General features: G+C 38.8%; 1 protein-coding gene across 1 annotated transcript; it reads left to right on the top strand.

Annotated features, from left to right (window-relative positions):
- The first annotated feature begins 576 nt into the window (after positions 1 to 576).
- Positions 577 to 19,554, top strand: lamp1.S (lysosomal-associated membrane protein 1 S homeolog). The gene is given in 9 exon segments (NM_001093910.1): positions 577 to 788; positions 8,845 to 8,966; positions 10,973 to 11,195; positions 13,153 to 13,314; positions 13,439 to 13,644; positions 16,835 to 16,957; positions 17,396 to 17,453; positions 17,892 to 18,062; positions 18,667 to 19,554. Coding segments are annotated over 9 exon segments (1,227 nt in total). The 5' UTR covers positions 577 to 766; the 3' UTR covers positions 18,807 to 19,554.
- The last annotated feature ends 2,579 nt before the right edge of the window (positions 19,555 to 22,133 follow it).

The raw sequence follows: 22,133 nt of genomic DNA, 5'->3' as shown, positions 1-22,133 counted from the left end.
GCAGTGTCTTTAGGCATGTTCCTGGATAATTCCCCTATAAGAATTAGGTGCAGATGTAATTTTAATAGCTGGCTCCAGAAAGGACACCTTAACACCAAAGAGTTTCTGTGCAGCGGCACCAATTTGTATAGAAGTGTATGTAACTGAATTAGATTTAATTACATTGCCTCCTCAAGTCTGCAATGACACTGGAATCATGGGAAAATGCTGAATTGTGGGTAAACAAAAAGCAACTATGTGCTCTCTGTTGTTGGGACTTGAAGTAACATTGTTAAACATTACTGCTACCTGTATGGGAAGCACCAGCAGTCACTCTGGCCCCTCTTTCATGCTAAATATAATAAATGTCACTACGTTTGAACCAAACGACCCATTACATGTTGCTTTTGCTATATGTACACTGACAGGTTGATGTTGTTTACTAACCCCCGCACTCATACTTTGTCTCTCCACCATAGTGCTAAGAACAAATAAAGTTTTCTAAAGGGAGGGGTTCGGAGCAAACCAGAGGGCGTGGCCAATGACGTATTTTCATGTGACTTGTGAGTGCTTAGGTGTTTCTCTTGGGAGTGTGCGGCTGTTTCTGCGAGACCCCCGGCTCCGTGTGCGCCTACCTAACCGCCCGCTAGACCCGCCATCTGTGCAGTACAGCGTTTAGGTGCGCACTTTGCGTCTGGGGCTGGTGTACTTTGTAAGCATGACACAGAGGGGGGAAGCGAATACTGGCAGGAGGAGTTGGAGGCAAGTCAAGAGGCCAGTGTGCGGGATGACCGTGCTGTTGCTTGTCGGTAAGTACAATGTCGGTGTGCTGGTTGTTGTAACTATTGGGGCCCCGCCAGTGATGTTACAATGGTTTAAGCCAGGGTTTACTGGTGCTGGCGGTAATGCGAAGCAGTTGTGTTAGTGTGACTGGCCGATGCGGGCTGGTCATGTGATCATAATCCAGGCACAAGTGACAGGGGCCTGTATTGTCATTGGGAGAACAATGATGGCTTGGGGAACCTGCCAATTGCAGAGACGTACTTGGACTGTGCCATTATCCTGTTGGATTGTGATATTGGCTGTAGTTGAAGGCCAGGAAAGTTTTGTACTTAGTCCCACCTCTTTAGACCGTAATGGGAAGGAGACAAGTTATTTCATCAGATGGGCCACTTGTGTAATGAACTCCTCCATATCTGTAAAATAAACACTGCCATTAGGAAAGAGAGGGTGCTCGCTTGTGCGAAGTATAAATCTTCTATACAATGGCTAGCGCTCAGGCTGTCACGTGTCAGGCTGCCAGGCCCTGCAGCTTCTAGGTTTCCTTTCATATCAGTTTCATTGCAGGCTGTACAAAGCAATGCACTAGAGCTCCTGCTAAAAAAGGTTACACTTCTTGTTACTGTATGTACTGCTGGATATGACTCCAGAAAATATGTAGCAGGAGCTACACAGATGTGCTGCAGCCAAGCCTTAAGTGCCACAGTGCCTTGTCTTATTATTCACAGGCCTGTTCAGCCGGCTTCTGCTACAATTTTTGTTTTAAGAAAACGGAAGGCTTTTTGGTTTTGTTTGCCCCTAATGGACACTCCACTGGGGAGAAGCACATTGTGCCACTTACACTTCTGTCAATACAAATTGTAACTTTTGTTTGTAATAGACTTTTTCTAAATTATATTAATACTTAATGAAGATACTGGGTCACTATGGGGGGGCACTGCTTTCAGAGGCTTGCAGTAGAGTGGTGGGGTTTGGGTGGGTTGTATTAGCATAACGGGGAGTGGCTGGGGTGAATCAGGGCAAGGTTGTGGGTGTTGATTTTTTGTTTTGTTGGTTCCCCATTCCATTTGTTGACTGCGCCCTCCACCCAGGTGACCAGTGGGTTCATAATGGGGCCCCTTGGGGTGGATGGACCTGCTAACTTCGTAGTATGTTCATAATAGTGGCCCTGGTCCTCTCCTTTCGAAACGGCACCTCACAATGTTTTTAAGGATGTTGTTTTTCTGCTCTTGTCAGAAACAGCATACAGTTTACATATAACTCTAAAACCGCTGATTATGTTTAATAAATGTACCGTGATATTGCTTTTTGTTAGATTAAAGGGGACCTGTCACCCAGACATAAAAAGCTGTATTATAAAAGTCCTTTTCATGAAACTAAAATTATTTTTCTTATTGAAACATCCATAAATGTTATAAACTCTTAAAAGTCTCCACTGTCAATCAGATATTGCCTTCCCCTCCTCTATACTTTAGGCATAAGGGCGGGACAGGAAATAACTTTCACTTTCAATTCTGCCCTTCCATTCCCCCTCCTTCCTTACCATCTAATTGTGTAGCCAGAGCATGGACTAGGTCACTAGGGTATCAGGCCCCCCATTCTGACACATAATAAAGGTTATGGCATGATGATATTTAGAATTATTTCTTAAAAGGATACTGTCATGGGAAAACATGTTTTTTTCAAAACGCATCGGTTAATAGTGCTGCTCCAGCAGAATTCTTGTGCTCTGATAAACTTCAATCACTCTTTACTGCTGTACTGCAAGTTGGGAGTGATATCACCCCCCCCCCCCAGCAGCCTAACAATAGAACAATGTGAATGTAACCAGATAACAGCTCCCTAACACAAGATAACAGCTCCCTGGTAGATCTAAGAACAGCACTTAATAGTAAAAGCCAAGTCCCACTGAGACACATTCAGTTACATAAAGTAGGAGAAATAACAGCCTGCCAGAAAGTAATTCCATCCTAAAGTGCAGGCACAAGTCACATGACTGGGGCAGCTGGGAAACTGACAAAATGTCTAGCCCCATGTCAGATTTCAAAATTGAATATTAAAAAAATCTGTTTGCTCTTTTGAGAAATGGATTTCAGTGCAGAATTCTGCTGGAGCAGCACTATTAACTGATGTGTTTTGGAAAAAACATGTTTTTCCATGACCGTATCCCTTTAAGATGCCATGTAATTGCAATGTTTAATTGCATTGTGTTTGTGGATCTTTGGATTATTTCAAAGTGGACAAAACAATTGATAGGAATAGTCTTTTGTAAACTTTAGACAAAATTGAGGCACCAATGAAGCATTCACTTGTCTGATCAGTTCCCAGATAAAGACTGGGCTTGGATCAACACTTTGTATTTTTCACGGTGATCATCTTGTGGTAACTGGGCTTATTCTGTTGTGGCTGAAGTTATCAGATTTGCCCTGCCTTGTGTATAGACATCATCATTCTACACATCTATTCCTGTGTATTACATGGCAAGAAAAAAGTGAGGCCAATAAGAAAAAGAAAGCTTTTCCAAAAGACCCATATGGTGTATAAAAAGAAGATAAAGAGCTGTCGGATTGATCTTTGGGTAATCTTTGCTGCATGTTTTGTGGGAGGGTAATGAAGACTTGATTACAGTGTACCTACACAGTTACTTTTGCATCAGTTTGTTTTCCATACTGCTATGTACTTTGTATTGTACTTTAATAATAGTATCTAATGTGGAGCAGCCTATTGGGAGGCATTTGTCATAGTGTTTGGATCCTAGCCAACTGTCCAACTGCTCTTTCCTGCTAGGTGCCCAATCTCTAACAACAAATAGCCACTTATTCTTAGATACCCATAAACATTAGAAAACATTGCTGACGTTACACAGAATAGCAAGTTGTCTGTTTACTTTTGAAGAGATATAACTTCTTTCCAAAACCTAAGCATAGGGAGAGAAAAGCTGCTTTGGGAAATATTGGAATTGAGGTTTGGTTCAGCTACAGCAGCAATATATTTGTTGCTTCTTTATTATTCAGGAGAAGGAAGCCTAGTGTGAATACTAGGGTCGGACACTAGTATAGTGGAGTTGTTATGGCTATTGTATCAAACGATATATTGTGTTGTGCCATTAAAACCTTTTGCGAGCAGCAGTAGCTGTCAACTTGTAAAAAGAAACCTTAAAGGAAAACTATACCCCCAAAATGAATACTTAAGCAACAGATACTTTATATCAAATTGAATGACATATTAAAGAATCTTTCCAAACTGGAATATATATTTATATAAATATTGCCCTTTTACATCTCTTGCCTTGAACCACCATTTCGTGACTCTATCTGTGCTGCCTCAGAGATCACCTGACCAGAAATACTACAACACTAACTGTAACAGGAAGAAGTGACGAAGCAAAAGGCAGAACTCTGTCTGTTAATTGGCTCATGTGACCTTACATGTGGTTTGTATGTGTGCAAAGTGAATCTTACGATCTCAGGGGGCGGCGCTTATTTTTTTAAAATGGCAATTTTCTATTTAAGATTACCCAATGGCACATACTACTAAAAAAGTATATTATTATGATAATGGTTCATTTACATGAAGCAGGGTTTTACACATGAGCTGTTTTACTCAGTATCTTTTAATAGAGACCTACATTGTTTGGGGGGTATAGTTTTCCTTTAAGGGCACAGGCTGCGATTCCGAAGTCGCCCGAAGTTTCTGCGTGAGCCAACTTTGTAAAATGAAGAGCTTCAAGTGCCATCCTGCCGGTGATTTCTATTCTAGCCGGCAGGGGAGGCAGTTTGGGGATATTAGTCACCCCAAAGAAGAGGAGATTTGTTTTCGGGCGACTAATCTCCCTGAATCGCAGCGTGTCTCTGCCGTAAAAGTGAGTTGTCGTTGGTAAGCTCATTAGAAAGCAGTGAAGAAAGTATACAGTTGGAAAAATGCAATTGAAGTAAAAAACAGACAATATGATCTCTTTTTGATTGCAGCTTTTGTTCTGATTTACGTGCAGGCCAGAAAAAAGATTTGTTGGAAATGTAGGCATTTTATATATGGCAGTGCTTTAGGATTTTGAAGGAACAGCAACACCAAAAAATGTCAGTGCTTTAAAGTAATGGAAATATCATGTACTGTTGCCTTGCGCTTGTAAAACTGATCTGTTTGCTTCATGAACACTACTATAGTTCATATAAACAAGCTGCTGTGTAGCAATGGCCGAAATTGAAAAAAGGATATATGGCACAGGTTAAATAGTGGATAACATAACACCATTATACTAATTTATTGTTTTGTTGTACAGTGCTTTGCCCTCAAGGAGCGCTTTACAAATAAAAATATACATGCATACATACATACATACATACATACATTATGTTCTACAGAGCTTATCTGCTGTGTAACCTGGACCTTTTCTCATTTGAATGGCTGCTCCATTGCTACAAAGCGGCTTATTTATATAAACAATAATAGTTTTTCTGAAGCAAAAACAACAGTTTTACTAGTGCAGGGCAACACTGCATTATATTTTTATTACTTTAAAATAATAAAATTTTTTGATGTTACTGTTCCTTTAACCAAAAAAAACAGTTATTACAGTGTTACAGAGCACAATGTGGGTAGAGGAAAATAATCCACAGCATACCTGCACATGTTAAATCTATTTATGCATATGTTGCAGAACTATTACTGATACTTCTAGCTGTTAAGAAACTGTTGGTGTCTGCCAAAGCACTGTGAGAATAAGACTCATGGCAATACCCTTCACCAGGGCTACTGTTGTGCTTCAAGTGACCTCTAGGTCAGCAGAGCTCATCCGCAGAGAATTAGAATTCAGAATCAAGAGGCGTTTGAAATGCCAATTAAATTGTTCATAGGTCTGATTCCAAGGAAGGGGGGATACTGCATATTTTTTTTTTAATTTGTCCCCTATAGTAACACTTCCTTCTGTTTTGCAGTCCTTTATTTGCTTGAACAACATTATTTCAGTGCCAGCTGCCTTTAGGAAATAAAGGGCTAGAACAAACTGTCAGAGCCATGTACTATTCACATGTGCCACTCACACTCACATTTTTTCCAGAAGCACATAACTGGCATGTTGTTGCTGTCAGGGATTTCCTAGTCTAACAAGCTAATGTCAGTATGAGTCAGCAAATGCTTAACGGCCGCATAGCCTGCTGTAGTTTGAAGCAGTGAAAAGAAACACACAATATTTAAAGTGGACCCGTCACCCAGACAAAAAAATCTGTATAATAAAAGTCCTTCTTAAATTAAATATGAAATCCAATTTCTTTTTTTTTATTAAAGCATTCATAGCTGTTGTAAACTCATTTAAAAATATCAGCCGTCAATCAAGTATTGCCTACCCCGCCTCTATGCCTAGGCATAGAGGCGGGGCAAGCAATTACTTTCACTTTCCATTCAGAACTTCCTAGATGTCACCGCTCTTCCTACGTTCCCCCAGCTCTCTTAAAGATTTAATTGTGTAACCAGGGCATGGGGATAGACATTGGGTCCCTGTCCCCTGGTGCACAAACACGATTCTGAGACGATATAAGGCTTGCTTTAATAACAGTGTCCACAAAATGGCTCCTTCCTGTTGCTATAATTATGAGTTCCCAGTAAGATGGCAGAGAAAACATCAGGAAGGAGACTGGTTTGTTCTCTTCTATAATTCCCTGTTGACTGGGAGGCAGGAAGTGAAGAATTTGGCAGATGGGAGGGGCAGTTATTCTGGGAGAGACCATTAAATCAAATGGCTAGTGCATAGAAGAATTAAAGTGATATACTTCAGCAGGCCAGTAGCCAACTTCGATATATCCTAAGCTATTAGCCCTACTTTCAGATATATTTATAAAGTACACTTATATTTGCTATATTAAAGTTTACATCTCTTGTTTTTCTTACTACCTGTGGAAACTATGTATATATGCTGTCCTCTGAATATTCCAGATTAATCTGTATCTTTGCTACATGAGATCTTTTACTAGCTTTTCAGTGCCGCACTTTGAGGATCTAATATGCTTTTGTCAGTAGTTACAGCTATAGTGAATAGTACAAGTAAAATAGCTGTTTCTATCTTCAGGGCACTGTGTACAGCACTGATTAGAAATGCATGCAATAAAGAAGGAATTTTTTTAGAGTATATTTTTTTGGAAGGGTAGTAAACATTTAGCTACAGCTGGATGGGTCAAAGGTGGTCCAATTCCCCATATAGCCAGGGGCTGCCCAGATAAATATAACAAAATATGGGACAAATGGAATGAGGCATGCTCTTGAAACAGATGTAGATATGTGTACCCACCACTACCTGTATGTTAGAAATAATGTCAGGAAACATGAAAATCCAAACTGGAAATCCAAAGTTATGTGCCATGGTATTGCATATATACATTAACCTGCCCCCCCTTTTTCTTCTGTACCCCAACCCAAGTAAAAACATAAATATAAACTGTTAAAAAGTTTCCTGCTGAAGAGAGGCACTAAAACCCAATGCAGGTATAGGATCCCAAATCCGGAAACCCGATATCCAGAAAGCTCTGAATCATTTTTAAACATGATTTCCCTTTTCTCTGCAATAATAAAACAGTACCTTGTACTTGATCCAAACTAAGATATAATTAATCCTTATTGGAAGCAAAACCAGCCTATTGGGTTTATTTAATGTTTAAAATAATTTCTAGTACACTTAAGGCATGAAGACCCAAATTACAGAAAGATCTGTTATACGGAAAACCCCAGGTCCCGAGCATTCTGGATAACAGGTCCCATACCTGTATTTTATTAAGATGATTTCCTTGACCAGACTAATTAAAGGAACAGTAAAACCAAAAATAAAAGTTTTAAATTACAATATAATGTACGGGTATGGGACCTGTTATCCAGAATGCTTGGGACCTGGGGTTTTCCAGATAAGGGATCTTTTCTGCAATTTGGATCTGCATACCTTCAGCCCACTAGAGAACGCTGGTTTTGCTTTCAATACGGATTAATTATATCTTAGTTGGGATCAAGTTCAAGGTACTATTTTATTATTACACAGAAAAAGGAATTCATTTTTAAAAAATTTGGATTATATGGATAAAATAGAATCTATGGGAGACAGCCTTTCTGTAATTTGCAGCTTTCTGGATAACGGATTTCCAGATAACTGATCCCATACCTGTACTGTTACCCTGTATTGGAAAAACTATGTGTTAACAGAAAGACTAATATAGTTTATATTAAAAAGCTACTGTTAAGCTATGGTGGCTAAATGGCAGCCTACACCACTTCTGTTCCGGCACCAATTTCAGCTCCAGCTCCTGTCCGGGCACATAAGTTATTAACAAATAGAAACATTAGTTATTCAAACATAATAATTCTAATACAAATCTTGTTTTGGGATTAATCTGCATTCTGTTGCCTAGTTGTCAGTGGCCTCACCAACCAAATTGTAATACAAGTTTCATGCTTAGTTCTAATGTTAAAGGGGACCTGTCACCCAAAAAAATTATTCAAAATCCTATTTTATCACATTAGTCAAGCAAAATGAACTTTAATTACACTATATAAATGATTTGAATCTTGTTTCCTTCAGTCTGGGAATTCATAATTATAGCAAGCAGGCAGGAGCCATTTTGTGGACACCGTTATTAAGACAAGTCTTGTATCATCTCAGAATCTTGTTTGTGCACCAGAATAGGGGACCTGATGTCCATTTCCATGTCCTGGCTACACAATTAACCGGTAAAGAGAACGGGGGGAATGTGGGGAGAGCAGTGACATCTAAGAAGTGCTGAATTGAAAGTGAAAGTAATTGTCTGCCCCGCCTCTATGCCATTGGCATAGAGGAGGGGCAGACAATATTTGATTGACAGTCGAGATTTTTAAATGAGCTTATAACAGCTATGAATGCTTTCATAAAAAATTGAAATTGTATTTCATGTTTAATTTGAAAAGGACTTTTATTATACAGATTTTTGTGTCTGGATGACAGGTCCACTTTAAGGTATATGCAAGGTGCTGCTCATTAAATAATACTAAATCTCTTTCCTTATTTTGTACTTTTGAAACATTTTATTTTGTTAAACAGTTGAAAATGTAACTCTCTTTCTGTATATTTTACAGGTATTGTTCAGGTTGCTACTGGCGTTCAATTTGAAGTGAAAGACGGCAAGACAAACCTAACCTGCATATTGGCTGATTTGTCCATCAATTTCACTGTGCCGTACAGCAATGCTTCTAAACAGGTAATGCTTAATGGAAAAAAATCTTACTCAAAACCTTTTTTTTTTGTTATTTTTGGGGGGAGGCTTCTATTATACCCAGCATAAGGTGTATTATTAATATTATACCAGTTCATGTTTGGTAACCTTGAAAGAATGTGGCCATATAACTGAGAAAAATAATCTACCATGAACAATTTTGTACTGCACAGTTTCACTATGGCCGAGGACACGTTCCACATTCTTTTTAATCTCGTTTTTTTGTGTGAAGCTACATACATATCTCAGCAGAAGCGGTTTGCTCAGATCACCATCATCTGGGGAATAGTGAGCAGCAGGTTCCCCTAGTATATACATTGCTGCTAAGTGTTTCCTTATAGATTAAGTTCTTTTGAATGAAGCATTGCAGAGGGGATTTAACTATGACATCAGTAAACCATATTGGGGTTTTATTTTTCTTATAAACAAGGGATTTATAGCCATGATTAAAAGGGAACTCTACACAAAAATGTTTTCTCATCTGTATTGCAACCTCCACCGAAAGAGCATATTAAATCATATTTTAATGGTACTATATTCCAACACGAATCAGTAAATTTAGCGGCAACCCGGAAGACTCCACCTGCTTTATAGGATGAGGGGAACAAGGGTCCTTTCTACATACTTGGTGGGCTTGCAAAGTGGCCCAAAAATTCTGGAAGATGGTAGCTTTCCCTCTTTCTTCTTTACTTCCCACTGCTAGTCAGCAGAGCTGATATAGATTCAACCAAGTGGTCATGAGAAATGACTAGATATACAAGATGATCTTTATGAAACAATATAAAGCTATCAGTCAGTGACAAGCATGCAGCTGAAGATATGTTGTGATTTATTGAACTTATCTGTTACAATGTAAACCAATAAAAACTTTAAATATAAAAAAATTTTATAACTTTCCAATATACATTTATTATGACTTTAGTCTTTTTACAGTTATTTGGAGATGTAACTGCTATTTAAAGAAGAACTAAAGTGTAACTAAAGAAGTAGACCAGAAATTGTTGTAAATTATGTTTTGGGCTACTGTACCAGCCAAAGGCAACCACGGCCCTTTAGCAGGGAAGATCTGTGTCTCCAAAGATGCCCCAGTAGCTCCCCATCTTCTTTTCTGCTGATTCACTGCACATGATCTGTGCTGCTGTCACTTACTGAGCTTATGGACCCACTCACAATATACAGTACACATAATATAAATGTCACAATAAAAGGCTGATTAGTAATTAATACACAAAATGACTACATGGCAGCACAGAAACCAGTGCAATTAGCATCATCATTTAATAATCAGCCTTGTAGCAGACCAACCTCATTTTCTGCTTGATAATTTGTGACAAGCCCTAAGCTTAGCTTCTCAATAGCTGCTCAGAGCCCACTGAGCATGTGAGTGTCACAGACACTTTCCAAGATGGTGACCCCCTGTAACAAGTTTGAAGTCCTGGATCATTGCCGCTATTGACAAGCTGAAACTTTAGGCTGGTGCAATAAGTTCAGTATATAATATAAGGCATTTTTAGCCATATTCATTTCTAGGGGTTAGTTCTCCTTTAAAGCAGTGTTTCTGTCCTTTGCTATTTGTCATAACCCTGAATACCCACCAACCACTGAAACATTGTATTGGCAGTCGGCTTTCCTCCATCCAAGACTTTCCACAATACCTTGCATGTTCTCTGATTACCCAACCTGAGAATGACAGAAGTGCATGCAAGGCAAGTTGGGTATTGAAGTGTTAGAGTTAGAGTTGTTTCTGAAATGTTGGAACTGTAGTCTGGCAGTATGAGAAGGCATATCAGAAACTGCTTTTAGTTGCAATATTTTCAAATCACGTTAAAATCATTACTGTTTATTTGATGTGAGTCTAAGCAACTTTCCAACATAAATTTCCTTCATTAAAAAACATTGTGGGTAGACTTCCCCTTTAATAATGTTACAAAGTTAAATTATACATTTTTAATTTTCAGACATTTTAAAAATGTTTTCTCTGTCTCTTTCAGGAGCTGGCTAAATTTGCATTGCCATCAGATGCTGTGACAAACATTAGCAAAAGCTCCTGTGGTGAAGAAGATGCCACGGCACCAGTTTTACTAATTGAGTTTGGATCCAGTCACTCACTGAGTATCCGTTTTGGTAGAACCAACACACGCTATCAAGTAGCTGATCTGGTTATGTCCTACAACTTGTCTGACAAAAACTTCTTCCCAGGCTCATCAGAAAACGGTAAACTGATTCTATTAATTACAGTGACAGGAAGACATTTTGTATTGTTTCTCTATGAATATTAATGTCATCGAACACAATGGACTCTGTTTGACTAGAGCTCTGGGGATCTCTGATTTGTGTAGGGACTGATGCTGGCCTAACCAAGCCATTATTAAAGGAATAGTTCAGTGTAAAAATAAAAACTGGGTAAATATAATATATAATATAGTTAGGCAAAAATGTAATGTATAAAGGCTTGAGTGACTGGAGGTCTAACTTAAAGGACCAGTAACAGCAAAAATTTTCTTAAAAAAAATTCGTTAGTACACTACGAAAAAAAGACACCAACACATATTAAACGTTAAAATCGCTAAGTCTTTATTATTAAGAAATAATTAACCGAAATTCCGCTTGTGCTCTTCTTCAGAAACGGCGACGATCCATTGCGTGGTGCGCGATTTCTCCTCCCTGGCTATCTTCTATAAGGAAGGCAGGGCGGAGAAATGGAACGCCGCACAGTGGAGCGCTGATCACCTTTTCTGAAGAAGAGGGCAAACAGAGTTTCGGTAAATTAAATTATTAAATATTATTTCCTGCTTTGCAGCTCTCTTGGTTTCCACTGATTGGTTACCAGGCAGTAACCAATCAGAGACTTGAGGGGGGGCCCACATGGATCATATCTGTTGCTTTTGAATCTGAGCTTAATGCTGAGGATCAATTGCAAACTCACTTAACAGAAATGTACCATGTGGCCTCACTTAAAGGAGAATTCAACCTGTAGTTTAAAAAACACCCCCCCCCCCAGCCTACCTGCCCCCCCGGGCAAAAGCCCCTAATTTTTTTACTTACCCCTCCGTGCAGATTATTGCCTGAGTTCACGGGAGCCATCTTCTTCTTCTTCTCTGGTAATCTTTGTGCATTGACGGCATTTTCGGAGAATGCGTAGTTGGAGTAAATTTCCGGTCCCGAACCACTGCACATGTGCTGAAAGTCATGAAAATTTCCGAAAACTTTTTGGAAAAATTTTGTGACTTTCGGCGCAAGTGCAGTTGTTTGGGACCAGAAATTTACTCCAACTACGCATTCTCTGAACTTCCAAAAAAGACAGAAGAAAGAAGATGGTGCCTGTGAACTCCGAGGCCAGAATCTGCACGGAGGGGTGAGTAAAAAAATTAGGGGCATTTACCGGGGGGGAACTACGGGTTGAATTCTCCTTTAAAGTTGCAGACTAACTCAGAGTTATAGAGCTGAAAAGCAGGAAGTAGTGTTCTGGCTATAATGTTAGACATCCAGCCTTTATACATTACATTTTTGACTAACTATATTAGAAACATTTTATTTTGCACAGCCTATCTATTTACCCAGTTTTTATTTTTACACTGAACTGTTCCTTTAATCCTAGGTCAAATGGGCAGGTTTCTAATGTTGGTTAGCTGCTGTATTCATGAAAATGTGCTCACTCATATGACAATAAAACCAAAACAATTTTTTATTCACAACATCTAGCTTAAGCTAGCATTTCATATTGGCCAGACCAATGTCAGACTGCAAGCGAATCGTATTACAAGGTATAAATAGTATCCACCCTAATACTAAGTTGTTCTGTTCAATTTCAGTGTAGAGTTTGTATATTCTCTGCTTTATGTGTTTCCTCCTGGCGTTTCCGTTCCGCAATATAAATAAATGGCATCTCATGAGATTTACCTTTTGGATTTGTGTGACTAAAAATTGGAAAGTTTTCAAAACCTGACGCACGCTGTGTAATATGTAGCCTGTCTAACTGAGGATTCTGTGATGCCATGGGGATTAGTCTACTGTAGTGAGAAGACCCCCATCTCTATTACATGTAGTCTGTCCCTGAGAAAGCTTTATTGGATGTTTTCACATCAGGTGTCATTAGTGCAGGTACAAGATCTTTTTTACTTTTGTTTGATTTATTTCTCAATCCTCAGATGTTTTATTGTCGTCTTTCCAGGAACTAAAACTGTATCCACAAACAACACTGCCGTGTCAGCGGAGAATGGCACAATGTACAAGTGCATCAATCCACATGTTATTAGAATGGAGAATGTCACGGCAACATTTCATGATATAAAACTTGAAGCATACCTAAAGCAGAGTAACTTCAGTCAGAAAGGTACGAAAAATGAAGTGGAAATCATCAGTCAGTGACTGCATTGTTAGATCTTTGCTTTGTTTTAAAGATTGATTACATTTGTAAGTCATTAAATATATTCATTAGAATTGTATCTTTCTTTTAGTAAGCACGTGCAGTGAGGATGTTACCCCTACATCAGCCCCTGTACCAACAACTGCACCAGCCCCTGTGCCAACAACTACACCAGCCCCTGTACCATTACCAGAGCCTCCTGCAGTGCAATATACTGTAAATGGATCCCATGGACCTTGCCTAATGGTTAAAACAGGCTTGCAGATGAATATTACTTATGTCACAAAAGATGGCAAGGTATGCTCTTCTTTGCTCTAAATAGCCCTAAGGTTTGTTAAAGGACAACTAAACCTTAAAAAATGAATATGGTTAAGTTCCGTATATAAAATATGGCATTTTTATTGCACCAGCCTAAAGTTTCAGCTTGTTAATAACAGCAAAGATCCAGGACTGCAATCTTGTCACGGGGTCACCATCTTGGAAAGTGTCTGTGACACTCACATTCTCAGTGGGCTCTGAGCAGCTGTTGAAAAGCTAAGCTTAGGGGTTGTAGCAAATTATCAAGCAGAAAATGAGGTTGGCCTGTAATAAAAGCTGATGCTACATGGCTGATTATTAAATTCTGATGCTAATTGCACTGGTTTCTGTGCTGCCAAGTATTAATTACCAAACTGCTTTATATTGTGACATTTCTATTCTATGTGTACTGCATATTGTGAGTGGGTCCCTAAGCTCAGTAAGTGACAGCAGCACAGAACATGTGCAGTGAATCTGCAGAAAAGATGGGGAGCTACTGGGGCATCTTTGGAGACAGATCTTTACTGCTTAAGGGTTGAGGTTACCTTGGGCTGGTACAGAAGCCTAATGTACAACATTTCTAGCTACTTCTTTAGTTAAGCTTTAGTTCTCCTTTAACGGAGAAAATAACGGTATCCTATTACACACATGCAGAGTTTTCCTGCAAACTGTGAAAATCAAATGGACAATCTGTTCCCTTTTAATATCTTGGAAGCACGCCATTTTGTGCTGACTTGGCTTTAACCCTTGCAGAGCATGTTTTATCATGTGCTTTGCATCTTTCACCTCCCACCCACTAGCTGCAAAAACCACCAGTCTCACAACTGCACCAATCTCTGTACCTGCCTAAAATGCAGAGATGCACAGGGAGCCTGGCAGGCAAGCTTGTCACAGGAGCAAGCACAGTTGAAGACTATCCAGACTTGACTTCAATCGACCACAACAAAATTCCTAAACGATCCGCAATCCGCACCCACCTGTGTCCCAAAGGAGAATTACACAGCAGAATCATGTGTACTGAAAGTACCAAATTTAGTAGCCAATAACAGTAACATGTATGATGCTACAACCAATAAAAATGGATAAGGATAAATATTTAGGCTGTGACAGACATGTGGGAAATTAAAGGAGAAGGAAAGGTTAAAACTAAGTAAGCCTTATCAGAAAGGTCCATCTAAATATACCAATAAACCCCTGAAGTAATGCTGCTCTGAGTCCCCTGTCAAAAGAAACACATTTCTTTCCTTCTATTGTGTACACATGGGCTTCTGTATCAGACTTCCTGCCTTCAGCTTAAACCTCCTTGTCCCAGGCGTGAGCATGCTCAGTTTGCTCCTTTTCCTTCCCCCTTCTCTGCTGTAATCTGAGCCCAGAGCTATGAGCAGGGAGAGACTCAGGCAGGAAATGATGTCACGCCAAGCTAATACTCCAACTGCTATCCTAAACAGAGAACTTCTAGAGCTTTTTACTCAGGTATGGTAAAACATTCTACAGAATAAATATCGCATTCCAGCTTGCACTATTGCAGCTAATCTATTGGCAATAAAATGCCTCTGTAGCTTTCCTTCTCCTTTAAGCACTGTCTTAGTGGGGTATCACAGAAAATAAAGGGGCAGTTTTTCAAAGTGTGAATTTAGAACTCATCACCGAAACTCACATTCTATTCATTCCTATGTGATTTTTAAAATCTTATTTATCAATGGAGTTCACCATATGATAAATATGCTTTTAAAAATCCCATAAGTGAATAGAAAGTGAGTTAACTGTGATTTCTAAATTCACACTTTGATAAATCTGCCCCTAAGTGTCGGCAAGCAAAAATGAGTGTTGTTCTGCAGTAGGTACCAGAAATCAAACACACTCAGCTTACACTACACCAGGAGTGCCCACACTTTACTAATGCGAGGTCTAATTTTAGTAATGTCCCATTATGATCTACATCCATAATATCACTTACCATTTTGTTCCATGGAAAATATTACTTAAATATTGATTTATATACGTGTGTGTATAAAGTGATGGGGGTGCTATTCTAAGAATGTTTGCAGTGTACTTTCATTATTTTTCTTTAAAGGAACAGTAACGCCAAAAAATGTAAGTGTTTTAAAGTAATGAAAATATCAGTTGCTCTGCACTGGTAAAACTGATCTGTTTGCTCCAGAAACACTACTATAGTTCATATTAACAAGCTGCTGTGGAGCAATGGGGGATACATGTGCCGTTAAAATGAATTCATTTTGTTACAACAGCACCACCTGCTGGTAATTTTCTGACTATTCTGACCACCAAGTAGTCCATGAACCTTTTATAAGCAGAAGATCACTTACATTAATTATTTTCTTTTTTTCCCAAGATATTAAGGGAAATATGTACTGTAAATATGAATGAATGAATACGCAGCCTCTTTCTTTCTCCTGACAACTTCCTTGACTACTTGGTGGTCAAACTGGTGGGAAAATGATCAGCAGGTGGTGCTGTAGTAACACAATTCATTCATATTAACAGTACATGTATCCCTAAATATTTCAGAACTAAAGAAAAATAATTAAAAAGTGCTTAGAATAGCCCCCTCATCAATTTTACATTACTTATCCTTTAACATAATAAATATCTAAAATAAAGCATGAAACAGGAGGATGATTTAGTCAAGCTGTTTGTTGACAGTGACTTGAGATCTATTGATCACCAGCTAATGGTCTACTGGTGGATCCTGATCTACCTTTTGGGCACCCCTGCTCTATACTATAAGAAACAGACATTGAACATCCTCTTTAAAAGGCGCGTGCTTCATTGTGCCATTGAATAATGTTGAAAAAAGTACACAGACAATGCAGAAGTTGTGCTGCAGCCAATTGGGTTATTTGGAGCCATAGTGAAGTACCAGGATAGCAGCAACATGACATTGTGTGGTACCTTGTTTCAATCTTTTTTGTACAATTTGTCCAGAAGAAACACTGGATGTGGCACTGCACTGGCAGGAATTTACATGAAGTGTTTTTGTCTTAGTGTGTGTTCACCACTCCGTTCTTTCTCACACAAATGACTTATGTGAAACTAAGCTGAAAAAAGCCAGGGCAGTTTTCTCTTCCAATTGGCATTGGAAGATAATAGCTCTATAGGAAACTGCATAGTTTTTTCTCTTCTCTCAAAAGCAAGTGAATAGAAATCTCTTCTGTTTTTTTCTTCTCAGAATGCAAGTTATGTGTTTAATATCGATTCAAAAGGTGTGACTGTTGAAGGAACCTGCAGTAATACAACAGCATCCCTATCACTGTCTTCTGGTTCCACGCTGCTTACATTTAACTTTACCCAGGTGAGTTCATTGAGGCACAATATAAATGGGGGGTTTTGGTACATTTTCATTTATGTCCCTAATAATACAAAACCTTCTATAATGACCTGTCTTTTCTGTCTGTACTTTGACCATGGCAACTTAAAAAAAACAAAACAGTAAATTATATTTTTTATTACAAATGTTTAACAGTAAAATTGCTTAGATGGGTCTTCTGGAATTCGACATTTTTTTTAAAACAAAGTATTGGGAAAGTACAGACCATGTGAGATTATCATACTGTGTTGGCTTGCAGTATAGAAAGTGACCGACTATAATCGATAGTCTCCTAAAGGTGCCTAGTAATTCCACATCCCCTTATATATTTGTATTTATATATGTAGGGTGTGCCAATCAGTTGTCATTTTCAGAGTAGTTTTGAGATTGGATTGAAGGTTTTCTCTGTTCTATATTTTACAGAATTCCAGCCTGGATGTGTTTTACCTTGAGAGCGTGGCCATTAGCACAGATGTAAATGGTAAACACTTAATATATTCTAAACTAAAAGTTATGATTTTTCCTGATTTTTCCTGTACTTATCTTGTTCTTTCAATTCCTTAACTACTGGCAGCTGTTTCCCATGAATAGTGTATGAGAAGCCAATTTTTTTTTGCTTAAAAGTGTAGCCCTCCTTTTAAAGGGACTATGAACCTTCAAAATCGATGACCCACAAAATATGTATTCCACAATTCAGTATAATTCTACAAGCGTTCTTATCCTGGCTGTCCTTCAGTGAAAGTGTTGTATCAGTTTAGATTAGTGCCAAGAGGCTATTTAAAGTGATGTCAACACAAAAACCTGGAAAGTGGCGTCCATTGAAGGTGTATTTATCTATACCCCTTGTTTTTGTTTTTTTAGCCACTTTCTATTTGACTCATAAGAAATCTGATTTATACAGTTCTTTTTATCGATGCAGGTACAGTTTTTGCAGAGCACAACAACACTCTGAATTACATGCAGACCAATGCGCATAAATCCTTCAGGTGCAACTCAAAGCAGACTCTCCAGATCACAGACCGTTTTACTGTTAATACATACCATCTTCAAGTCCAGGCTTTTAATCTAGATGGCAACAAATTTTTACCTGGTAAGTACTTCTTCTTTTATGTTAATGGCACACAGGGCATTTTTGGGTGTTTTAGAAAAAAATTAGCATGGAAAACTATAGTGTGCACCATTGGTGTCCCTTAAAGAAACAGTTCAGTGTAAAGATAATAACTGGGTAAATAGGCTGTGTAAAATAAAATGTTTCTAATATAGTTATGTAATGTATAAAGGCTGAAGTGACTGGATGTCTAACAGAACACTACTTCAGTTTTTCAGCTCTATTGAGTTAGTCAGCGACTTGAAGGGGGGCCACATGGTACATTTCTGTTCAGTGAGTTTGTAATTGATCCTCAGCATTCAGCTCAGATTCAAAAGCAACAGTTATGATCCATGTGCCCCCCCCCTCAGGTCTCTGGTTACTGCCTGGTAACCAGTCAGTGGAAACCAAGAAAGCCGAAACGCAGGAAGTAGTGTTCTGGCTATTATGTTAGACATCCAGTCACTCCAGCCTTTATACGTTACATTTTTGACTAACTAACTATATTAGAAACATGTTTTATTTTGCACAGCCGATCTATTTACCCAGTTTGTTTTTATACTGAACAATTCTGTTAATGCTGAAACGCTGCTGTTCTCTCTCTCAGCTGTAGAATGCTCCCTGGATGAAAACGGGATGCTGGTGCCCATTGTAGTTGGAGCTGCTCTCGCTGGACTCGTTTTAATTGTGCTCATTGCTTATCTGATTGGCCGAAAGAGAAGTCATGCTGGATACCAAACCATATAATGGCCACGAAGCATAACTGTCCCACTGAGGAGCAACATAGAATTGCAGTGAGCTAATCTTGTGTTTGGATAAGGATTCCCATCCGTGTGAGCACGTTTTCACACAAACTGCTATTTTAATGTGAACTCACTGGCAATGCATATGTTGACTATGCACTGATGATCCATGATTGAATTAATTTCCTTTTATTTTTACAAGCAATTCTTTCCCAATGTAGGAGACACAGCTGCAAGCACTTTTTTAATAAAATGAAACAAGAATTCATAGATTTGGGTGGTTTTTTCACGGAAGTGCTCAGTCCTTTAATCTACTTCCTGCAGAATTCTCACTTTAAAAGGGAAACGTAATGATTATAGTGAAATTCTGCAGCTCTCTCTGCATTTTATAATCTACGGAAAGCCTGACCTAACATGATTGGGGTTCAGCTGCTCATAACTTTCTTTTAAACCACAAGCCAATGCCACAAGGTTGCAGGGCATTAACCGCGCAGTACTGAAATGAATCTATCGGCTTTGCTGTTCTAGGTACTCATGACTTTTCTAAAATGAGTGTAACTTATGTTTTCCCTTTTTCTGATATACAAAGTGTTTGGGGTTTTTTTTTTTTGTTGAAATATTCTGCACACGTACATTAGTACATATTTGTAAATGCAGAATGCTAGCTTCATTCTTTGGTTGGGGTTGTTCTCTTTAATAAGTGTGTGTCTGCATTGCCTTAACAATGCTAATAAAATACTTTGTTTTCTTTATTGTCTTGCTGTTATTGCCCACTCTCTCTCTTATTATATACCCTTTCCCTGAAAGACATTGACATTTAGAGGCACATTTATCAAGGGTCGGATTTCAAATTCGTTAGTTTTTTTTTTTAACTCGCATCAATTCAATTTTAATAGAAATTCGATTGGGGGACATTTATTAAAAACAAAAAGACTATGGTAAACTCGGACTAATTTTACCGACTCGCAAATTCGTATAAGAATTTTCAATGCGACCCTTAATAAATCTGCTGATTTAATAATGAGTGAAAATGCTAAGGATACAGCAGAATACAGAGAGTCACTTCCCTGCTCCATATTATCTCTCATATACTGTACAAATTGCAAATGTGATCTAAATGGGTATATGTTCCCTTTTATCCTCTGAGGTACATTATCAGCCCTACATGAGGAGGCAGATTTATCAAGGGTCGAATTGAAAATTAGAATTTTCAAAACAAAAAAAAAAAGTTATGGTCAAAACTGTTAAATTCAGCTAGAGAGTTATTCAAATTCAATTAAAGTTTTTTTAAAAATGAGTTTGATTTTCAAAATGTATCAAACTCTGGCCCTCGAATTAGACTATTCGCCACCTAAAACCTGCCAAATTGCTGTTTAAGTCAGTGGTAGAGGTCCAGGGATCCATTTGGAGTTGTTTGCAGCCTTCCTGACATTCAAGGTTTTTTCGGAGAAAAAAACTCAAGTCGAGTTTTATAAATTCGATTCGAGTTTTTGGGTCAATCGAATTCGTCCGAGTTGTAAAAGTTGATTTATTATAATAAATTTTGATTGGTTGAATTTTGAATTTATAGGAGTCTTTAAAAACTCATGAATTTGAAATTTGACTTTTGATAAATGTGCCTTTGCATATCTCCATTATATGTAACATTTTGATAGAGACCTACAGTGTTCAGGGGTATAGTTCCTCAGTTGAAATAGAATGAATCCTTTAAAGAGATACTGACACCTGAAATTAAACTTTTTTTTACATCTATTATAATATTGGCTTTGCAAGCTACTTCTGACTTTGCCATACAGTATTTGCATGATGCTTTTACATTACTTGTCTGATCCCCCATGTTCCTGTGTGAGGGAGCTGCCATATTTGTGCAGCAGGAGTCTGTTAGCATTAGAAACTGTAACTAACAGGCTGAGATGGGACAGTCAGGTTGGCAAAAGTCAGAGTGTCAGAGAGTCAGGCTTAGGAACTTCAACTAACAGTTATATACAAAAACAAACCTCTCAGCAAAAAATAATCAACATGACCTATAGGTAACATTTAATGTACATTCATATGCTAAAATTCATTTTTTAGTGTCAGTATCACTTTAATACAAGTTTCTGTTGCTGCAGTTGGAACTAGATCCCCAATTATTTCCTCCGTTTGTCTTTTTGAGATCAATTTGTGGGTGTAATTAGGGTTTCCAGTGGTTTGTTATTGCAGGGGCAACAAAGCAATCAACGGGGGGCTGGTGGGAGCAGGGATAGTGGGCTTAAAGGGGAAGGAAACCTAGTCGGCGCAAACCCCCCCTCCCGTTTGTTGCCCACCCTCCCTCCTCCCCCCTGGCCTACCCGTCCCGCTGGGCAAATGCCCCTAACTTGTTACTTACCCTTCTGCGCAGGTCCAGTCCAAGGAGTTCACAGACGACATCTTCTTCCACGCCATCTTCTTCCTGCTGTGAACGGCGTTTTGGCGCATGCGCAGTAGGATCATTTCGCCGGTACGGATCTACTGCGCATGTGCCAAAAGTCACGCACATGCGCAGTAGATCGTACCGGCAAAATGCTCCTACTGCGCATGCGCCGGTCAAAGCAGGAAGAAGATCGCGTGGAAGAAGATGTCGTCTGAACTCCCTGGACTGGACCTGCGCAGAAGGGTAAGTAACAAGTTAGGGGCATTTGCCCAGCGGGACAGGTAGGCCAGGGGGGAGGAGGGAGGGTGGGCAACACACAGGAGGGGGGGTGGGGGGGTTTGCGCCGACTAGGTTTCCTTCCCCTTTAAACAACAAGGTTGGTAGCAAATTAGTTAAGGTAATTTACCCTAGCAACAAGGCAAGGTTAGTTTGAATGAGAGACTACAATATAAAAAGGAGAGGACCTAAACAGAAATTAAACATAATAAAGCTGTAAGAAAAAAAATAGCAATAACAATTGCACCTAGCGCTAGTGTACAGTTAGGCCCATAAATCTTTGGACAGAGACAACTTTTTTCTAATTTTGGTTCTTTACATTACCACAATGAATTTTAAATGAAACAATTTCGATGCAGTTGAACTGCAGACTTTCAGCTTTAATTCAGTGGGTTGAACAGAAAGATTGCATAAAAATGTGTTTTTTAAACACAATCACTCATTTTAATGTACAGAACCAAAATTAGAAAAAAAAGTTGTCCAAAGATTTATGGGCCTAACTGTATATATATATACACAACCTTCCTACTTTTATACCCTGTGCAAATAGACAATTTCTGCAAACACTAAATGCACAGTATTGTTACTATGGAAATGTGTGTGTTTAAGTACCGTTTACTTCAGCTTTACACTAGTGAAAAGACACTGCAATTCCAACAAACA

Source organism: Xenopus laevis, chromosome 2S (genome assembly GCF_017654675.1).
Source record: "Xenopus laevis strain J_2021 chromosome 2S, Xenopus_laevis_v10.1, whole genome shotgun sequence".
NCBI classification, from domain to species: Eukaryota; Metazoa; Chordata; class Amphibia; order Anura; family Pipidae; genus Xenopus; species Xenopus laevis.
The sequence above is the reverse complement of the archived record's forward strand: the minus strand, read 5'-3'. Positions and strand labels throughout refer to the sequence as shown.